The 9,083-nt window shown below is 45.8% G+C and overlaps 1 protein-coding gene across 1 annotated transcript; it reads right to left on the bottom strand.

Moving 5' to 3' along the window:
* Positions 1-1,265: 1,265 nt before the first annotated feature.
* Positions 1,266-8,661, bottom strand: SARC_00746 (hypothetical protein). The gene is made up of 10 exons (XM_014305550.1): positions 8,149-8,661; positions 6,844-7,070; positions 6,267-6,514; positions 5,561-5,689; positions 4,900-4,986; positions 4,279-4,330; positions 3,177-3,275; positions 2,540-2,761; positions 1,849-2,263; positions 1,266-1,540 (listed from the first exon to the last, which is right to left on the bottom strand). Exons 1-10 carry the CDS (start codon positions 8,363-8,365, stop codon positions 1,407-1,409), a joined length of 1,830 nt encoding a protein of 609 aa, XP_014161025.1. The 5' UTR covers positions 8,366-8,661; the 3' UTR covers positions 1,266-1,406.
* Between the last annotated feature and the right edge of the window lie 422 nt (positions 8,662-9,083).

Here is a 9,083-nt window from a genome sequence, read left to right as displayed (position 1 = left end):
AGTATCAAACATCGATGGCATGACGCTCACAAGTGGGGGGTGGCTCAAACGCCATTTCTGTTGTATACTGTTCAGAGTCTACGGTATCATGAGAGCAGCGTGTTAAAGTGTGTCTGTGGCTCAGACTGTCGCCATTCCTTTCGTATACTGTTCAGAGTCTACGGTATGAGAGCAGCGTGTTGAAGTGTCTGTGGCTCAGACTGTCTCCATTCCTGTCGCATACTGTCCAGTCTACGGTATCATGAGAGTAGCGTGTTAAAGTGTGTCTGTGGTGTAACCTGTCACCTGACGGTATCATGAGAGTAGCGTGTTAAAGTGTGTCTGTGGTGTAACCTGTCACCTGCCTTCCTCAGCCACGTGCAGTTGAGCTAAATCCCTAAACCCTAAAATCGGCCTAAAGTGTCTTGAATACGGGCGACTGCATAGTCCGTTTTGACACCCACAGCCCCATTTCTTGACAGGCAAGTGACAAATAGTATCCGCAAGTTGCAGTGAAGTGAGTCGTATTTTCCCTAAAACCCACAACCCAGACTACCAGGACATTCCACCGATTTATCGCACCAGCCCATTTTAGAAATATCCAGGTCGGCACTCGAGTGTACCGGCTGTTTTGACTCCACCACTCGAGTGTAACGGCTGTTTTGACTCCACCACTCGAGTGCACCGGCTGTTTTGACAATTGCATGTTCTTTAATAACAGCCTGTGTGTCCTTTATTGACACCCTGTGGCTCTGTTGGGAGGTTCGCGTCCAGTCCACGCACCTCTGTCTATGTAGCGAAGGCCCTATAAATAACTTTATGACTCTATGCACCTATGTCTCTACAGCAGGCGTATGTTAGGTTACCAGTGTAATGGGTCTATACCTCTATGACTCTATGTAGCAGGCCTTTATTAAAGCACTAGTGTAATGGGCGTATGCCTCTATGACTATGTAGCAGGCCTTTATTAAAGCACTAGTGTAATGGGTCTATACCTCTATGACTATGTAGCAGGCCTTTATTAAAACACTAGTGTATTGGCTGTATACCTCTATGATTATGTAGCAGGCCTTTATTAAAGCACTAGTGTAATGAGTCTATACCTCTAAGACTATATAGCAGGCCTTTATTAAAGCACTAGTGTAATGGGCGTATACCTCTATGACTATGTAGCAAGCCTTTATTTAAGCACTAGTGTAATGGGCGTATACCTCTATGACAATGTAGCAGGCCTTAATTAAAGCACTAGTGTAATGGGTCTATACCTCTATGACTATGTAGCAGGCCTTTATTAAAGCACTAGTGTAATGGACGTATACCTCTATGACTATGTAGCAAGCCTTTATCTAAAGCACTAGTGTAATGGGCGTATACCTCTATGTCTATGTAGCAGGCCTTTATTAAAGCACTAGTGTAATGTAATGGGTCTACAGCTCCAACGTCTTCTTGATGGGTTCAGCCACCACGTCCATGTAGAAGTCACTTAGACCGCCATACACCTCGCGTGCATACTCGGGATCGACGCGATACAGCTCAACGTACAATGGTTTCACGTACACACCTGTAGATGTGTGTGAGAGAGAGAGAGAGAGACGCACACAGACGATAAGATAAGCATTCTGTGATACAAGCTAATGAAGAGAGAGGGAGGCACACAGACGATAAGATAAGCATTCTGTGATACGAGTTAATGAAGTAGCAACGCTCTATTGCAGCATTGCGCAGGTCAATTGCCATGCACGATGTGTGAAGGCTTGAACACAAAATTTGAACCGACCTCAAAATACCTGTACATAGGAGACCAGGAAACTGAACAGCCCTACAAACCAATCAGCTGACAATCCCTAAACACTTACAAGCTATACTTACCCCGTCCGTTGCGGCTCAGATACGCCTTAACGCCCTCAAAACATGACCTGTGGTTATTCTTCAAACAAAGCAGGAACCATCGGAATCCAATCTCACAGTTCTTAGTCTCTGAGAAGTGGTATGTGCTGTCCATCCGGTCTAGTTTGTCGCCGGAGAAGTGCGTGTTCTCGTTTATAATGGTGTCCAAGATAACCATCACCTGATGCGCCTTCATGCCGTCTATATCACTCGCGTTGGCTCCGTTGCCGTCGTCGTGTAACCACGTGTGTGCTATCTCTTTGCAGCGTACGGTCATGGAGTTGTCGATATGGGCGTAGATGTCGTAGTCTGGCAGACCCACCCCATGCAGCCAATGATCCCAGGCCACACCAGACATGTCCACACCCGCTTTGGTGAAATGGGCCGTGAAGTGGTCCTGTGGGTGGGTTGAGTGGGTGTGAGAGCTCTATTTATTATTGAGCAGAGTCCTTGCATTCGTACGTGTAGAAGTAAACAGAGTCATTAGCACGTCCCTAATTGAACAGATCTATTGATACTATATGGGCCACATCACGATCTACACATCCATTGCAATATGCCACACCATACATGACACACTACACACAATTGATAGGCAACAACTAATAGGCCCCTAGACAGCAGCAGCCACCCCCACCCTCACTTCTCTCACTTTTCTCACGTATTCACGTACCCTGAAATCGTCCGTAGTCACACTCTGCTCGGCAAAGTCAGTAAAGTACGTGCGCAACCATGTGGTCATGGGCTGTTCTCCGCCCACAATGCCCTCGAGATAGTGCAGAAACAATGACCCCTTCTCATAGGGAATGCGGGAGAAGGACTCATCTGGGTCCACCCCCACAATCTCTGGCTGCAGTTTCAGTAGGTACGGCCGATGCGCCAGGAAGTTGCAGTTCTGTCGTGTGTGGTAGAAAAACCCAAGGGTTGTGGTAATTGTCATAAACCCAGGGGTTGGGCTATTTGTCATACGAGTGTGCCTGGAATCGTGCACAACGGCGGATTTTAGTCATCTGCCCACACCTCCAACGAAATAAAGCAATCCCGAGGGCAGCCAAACAGAGGTCAAAGGAAAACCAAGACGGACTGCAACACAGCACCACACTATGTGCACACACTATAATTAACTCACAATAGAATAGAAGGGCAAGACACTACACTCTAACACACACTACATGCTCAAGTCAATAAAATCAAAATGGAATAGAAAGGCAAGACACTACACTCTAACACACACTACATGCTCACCTTAATCAAATCAAAATAGAATAGAAAGGCGAGACACTACACCCTAACACACACTACATGCTCACCTTAATCAAATCAAAATAGCCGTATGTCATCTGTAGTCCACGGTACGCTGGCCCAAACATTGCGCCGAGAATTCGTCTCTCCACATAGCGCGTGAAACCCTGAGAAGAACAGAGCAACCAATCAAACCACAGCCACGCGACAGTAGGTATATGGTGTAGTAGACACCGCACACCGATCCCAAAACCCTAACCCTAAAACCCTAAACACCGGTTAGTTCAAGACCTCAAAGGCACGCGAACAACAACGATACAAACACCAAGGCCAAAATGAATTGGAGAATATACACAACAACAGGGATTGGGAAGGACAATGAGTCATGAAACACTCCAACAACAACCACAGCCAAAACACGCACACTCTAACAAATCAATACGAGAATATACACAACAGTGACTGAGAAAGACAATGAGTCATGAAACACCCCAACAACAACCACAGCCAACACACGCACACTCTGACAAATCAACACGAGAACATACACAACAGTGACTGAGAAGGACAATGAGTCATGAAATACCCCAACAACAACCACAACCAACACACGCACACTCTCACAAATCAACACGAGAATATACACAACAGTGACTGAGAAAGACAATGAGTCATGAAACACCCCAACAACAAACCACAGCCAACACACGCACACTCTAACAAATCAACACGAGAACATACACAACAGTGACTGAGAAAGACAATGAGTCATGAAACACCCCAACAACTACCACAGGCAGACAGTCCCTTCCATCTACGACACAACAGACACACACAAAAGACACAACAGACACACAACAATGACAGTACAAAGAAGCTCATCGATGCACTCGCACGGGAAGCCCTAAATACCAAGATACAGTTCATTTGCTTTCAGCATTCATCTCTCACCACAGCTACGACATACACACTGAACAGCCAACACCTCGTTTTAAACCCTAAACCCTAAAACGGCCCTTCTGAAGGATATCCAACGGAAGCCGCTGACACATAGGGGCGCCTTCAAAGGGGTTCACCTCAACTATAAACCCTAAAACCTTAAGACCCTAGAACCCTAAAACGTGTACTATAATCCATCTCAACTAACCCAACAACTGCCGATAGACGTACCTCATTGAGCCAGAAGTCTTTCCAGAACGCGTTCGTGACCATATTTCCGCACCTGAGCAATGAAACAGTCAAAAGCACAAGACGTAGAAGTGAGCACACGGAAACATTTTGCATCTCCGTTTAACGTTCGATAAAGTCGTGAGTGAGCCATGGCCACAGATACGACATATCAATCGCACCACACGCATGCAGATCTCCTTATGCACACGCCAAGGCACTACATCAGCTACAACCTACACTGCACACATCAACGGCAACTCTAAAGTGTTCAGACACCATGTGCTGCTCATAAGACTTGTTATTCTGAGTGTACACTACAGAACACCCCAAACTACCAACTATGCTTACCAACTATACATACCAACTATACATACCAACTATACGTACCAACTATACATACCAACTGCACACGCCAACTATACATATCAACTATACATACCAACTATACATACCAACTATACATACCAACTATACATACCAACTATACATACCAACTGCACACGCCAACTATACATACCAACTATACATACCAACTATACATACCAACTATACATACCAACTACACACACCAACTGTACATACCAACTATACATACCAACTACACAAACCACCTGTACATACCAGCTGTGGGTGATTTCGTGGGCGAGTGTTGTGGTGAGACTTTTGTCTCCGGCGAGCAACGCAGACGACAAGAACGTGGCATTGGGGCTGTGCACGACGAACCACAACAGCAACATCAGATGAAAGAAGCGGAAGTTAAGACACGCAATCTGTGACATTGGACTCAAACGTCAACGGACGAAACACAACAGCAGCGTCAGATGAAAGGAGCGGAAGATAAGACACGCAATCTGTGACATTGGACTCAAACGTCAATGGACGAAACACAATAGCAGCGTCAGATGAAAGGAGTGGAAGTTAAGACACGCAATCTGTGACTTTGAATTCAGACGTCAACGTACGGAACCACATTGATGGTGAGGTCCTAGGGTTTTAGGGTTTTAGGGTTTTAGGGTGTTAGGGTTTTATCGCAGTGATGATCAGTGCAGGTGGAAGCATGCCCAGTCCACGAATCGTCCGCAAGACCGTCGGACAATCAGTACCAACGGGCCGGACCCAACGCGTGGCAGATGTAACTTAAACTCGCACAGACGCCAAAAAATGAACCTCACAACCGAATAGCACGACACTCCACGGTAGTAAAAAGGACATGCACACACCTGTGTAACAGCAACACAAGGGCAACCAAACCCTAAAACCCTAAAACCCTAAAGGCACTTACTTCTCCATGCCTCCATACGCAAAGGAACTGGGCAGCATGACAATGTCATACGTCTTCCATTTGTATTCCGTACCGCACACTTTCTCAGCCTCAACAATGAAGGTCTCTGTAATGCCATCGTACTCCCATCTGCAAGTGAATGTACACCAAAGACATGAGACGACTGCTACATAAACACAACCATCAAACGACCACACACACCATCTGCAAATGAATACAAACCAAAGACATGACAAGTCAGTACAAACCAAAAATATGAGACCACTACTACACAACCACAACCATCAAATGACCACACACACCATCTGCAAATGAATACAAACCAAAGACATGGCAAGTCAATACAAACCAAAGACATAAGATCACTACTACACAACCACAACCATCAAACGACCACACACACCATCTGCAAATGAATACAAACCAAAGACATGACAAGTCAATACAAACCAAAAATATGAGACCACCACTACACAACCACAACCATCAAACGACCACACACACCATCTGCGAATCAATACGTCCCAAAGACATGACAAGTCAACACAAACCAAAAACATGAGACCACTACTACACAACCACAACCATCAAACTACCACACATAGACAGCTACAACACTTCTAACAATAACCACGGTAGCAATAGCGACAGTAGACCCACTACCCACATACACATCAGAGAACCCACCGTACAACCTAACACACACCTGGCAGCCTCGAGAATCTCTGGTTCGGCGTACAGGTCACTCCTTGGGCCGAGACTCGCCTTGGCCAACTTACCTACCGCCGCGGCAATGAGATAGGCCATGACAGGCATGGGCTGGTGGTACACAAACGTGTGCGTGCCATCGCCATTGGGTGTTGGCTCGCCTTGTCTGAGACCACTGCACACAGCCGTGAGGTCTGAAGGGACGGTGATGGTGAAGCTGAAGGGTGCCTTAACGGAGGGGGTGTCCTGAGGGGGTAGGCGGTGTGGGGGATGGAAGCGGGGGTAGGGTGGAGTGGACATATTCAGCGATGGCATGGGGTATCACTTCAGGGGTGTATTGACAGGGCGGGGGGTCTGGAGGCGATTGAATTTTAAACCCTAAACACCTGGGATCTATACATTTGCTTCTACATATACATATACATATATTTTTATATTTACATATATATATATATATATACGTACTTTTACTTATACATATACATCTACACATACATATACACCACAAGTTGTATCTCAAACCCCTGCGTTTCGAGTAAAAACCTGAACTATCTCAGTTGCTATGGCAACGGTACCTGGCAAGGCAGCACCGTGCGCGTCTGTATGGCCTGGCACTGTGTGAAGCAGAAGGGTTGGTCACCCCCCTTTGTCTGCGACGGTGACAGCCATTGGATTCCGCTGGACTGTGCTGTGGTGTTGTACTTGACTCTGACCTTCGCCTGCGATCCCTTGGTGCACGCATTGGGCGGTAGCTTCACCTCGAGACATGAGCCGCAGTACGCCTGGGTGGCAGTGCTGTAGTCTACACACCGCCGCACAGTAGTGAGGTGGTAAGCAGAGCGAAGAGATAGACACACGTGGGGGTGAGCAGAGTGAAGAGATAGACACACGTGGGGGAGACTTAACTCAGGTGACAAGGACGGACGAGTACATCGGAAGAGGATGTGGTGTAGTGCAATTGCAAGGACCCTGTACGACAGAACGAGGTTGAGGACCACATAAACCCGGTTTACAAGTCTCAGCGCAAGCAAGCAAAGCAATTAAAGCGGATGGAGTATGTGTATGGGAAACTACGGCTATGCATCAACTGAGAGGTGCTACACATGTGCCATCACTAGAGAGCACACCATTGAATCAAGAGGGCCTGTGGGGTGCTAGGCTATGTTGTGGTAAGCTGGTGCAAATAGGCTAATGACCAGGACTGTATATATATATATATATAGACCACACTGTGTATATATATATAAATAGGCCACAAAATAGCTGCAAATGGACTCATGCCCCTGACCTGAGCACCGCAGATCAATCAACCAAAAATAACCGAACGATGCTTGAGGATTTATCGTACGACGAAAGGACCACAAATAGGAATAAGCTACACGGCATACAGTGGGATGTCTCATGAGAGGGCATTCAATGCACAGACAGCGAAAGGGAAGCTGTCGGCTAGACTGGGGGTAAGCGAATGACACGAGTTCATTGGTGTTCGGATCGACGTTGGCGTTTACGCTGATATAAACAAAGCGTAAACATCTAAAGTGAGAGAATAACAAAGAAGTGTTGCAATGGTGAGCACATCGACATGTGCGGAATGTGCCAGAGGCAAGCTAATCCACTCAACGCTAAAACAAAAGGAAAACTTTTAAACTTATAGAGATGAGATCGTGTGAATACATTACTCAACTCCATAACTCACCCCATGCTACGCCCAGGCCAATAGAGTACCTGTTCTACCTGAGTGTGTTGCCAAACCAATCTTACACAATACGGAAATACAATGCATAGACAGACTACACCTTATCTCTCTAAGTCACAGGCAGATATACTGTGCACCGTATCCTGTTTTGAATCAGAACAGCAGCTAACCACAAATTGCTTACCCAATTTTTTTCCGGAATCGGCCTCGGAACATTCCTGAATTTTCAGCCCAGAAATGTCGAGTAGCACCACATCTGTGTCCTGCAACAAATCCACAGTGATGTCCACATGCCCATGGAACTCCTTTGCTTCAAAGTCACAATTGAGCACCAAATCAATTTGCGTTGTTTTGGCGTGTTTGAAATTCGCAAACGAGTGCGGGTCCGGGCCGAGCTCCATTGTATCAGTTATTAGTTAGTTGTCATGAAGCGATGTACCTGGTACTGTAATGTGGCAGTGAGTGTCGTATGCTGCAATGTGCTTCTTGTATAGTGTGGGCTATGAATGCTATAGATAGATTTCAATATTAAAATTAATATTTTTTCTTGTGTGGGAGTGACCTATATCACTAGTGCGGGCTATCCTATCACTATTAGTTTTATCGCTCTCTTGATTGTGTTGTTGTTTGACTGTTGTGTGGGATGCTCTCTCTCTCTCTACTGTCTCTACTACAGAGAGTAGTCACTGGTCTCTGGTAAGTCTAGTTGCGATGTTTGGAATTTGGGGTTTTTATTCATGTATTTATTTATTTTGTGATCGTCTGTGCTGAGCGGCACTAAAAAAGGGAGTTGCTCCCGCGCATTTACCGTATCACTATATATGTAAATAAATAAATATACAAATATTATATGGTTTTTTCCATAGAAAACCCCCAAAAAGAATACAGTGTAGGGTTGCTAGCCGCTAGGGTTTAAAAAATGAATCGCAAATTCCGCAGGACAGAGATGGCTCACACTATTTTCACATCGGTCATAAGTGGAAATAGGTACACACCCTTGATCGAGTAATCACACGCGCACGCTTGCTACTTCACATATATAGAGACCTTCGCCTTACAAAAGCATACATCATACTATAACCTTCTTTCACGGATCCGAGATGAGCAGACTGCCTTACG

Source organism: Sphaeroforma arctica (genome assembly GCF_001186125.1).
Source record: "Sphaeroforma arctica JP610 unplaced genomic scaffold supercont1.26, whole genome shotgun sequence".
NCBI lineage: Eukaryota > Ichthyosporea > Ichthyophonida > Sphaeroforma > Sphaeroforma arctica.
Note: the sequence above shows the minus strand (reverse complement) of the source record. Positions and strands in the feature narration are given on the sequence as shown.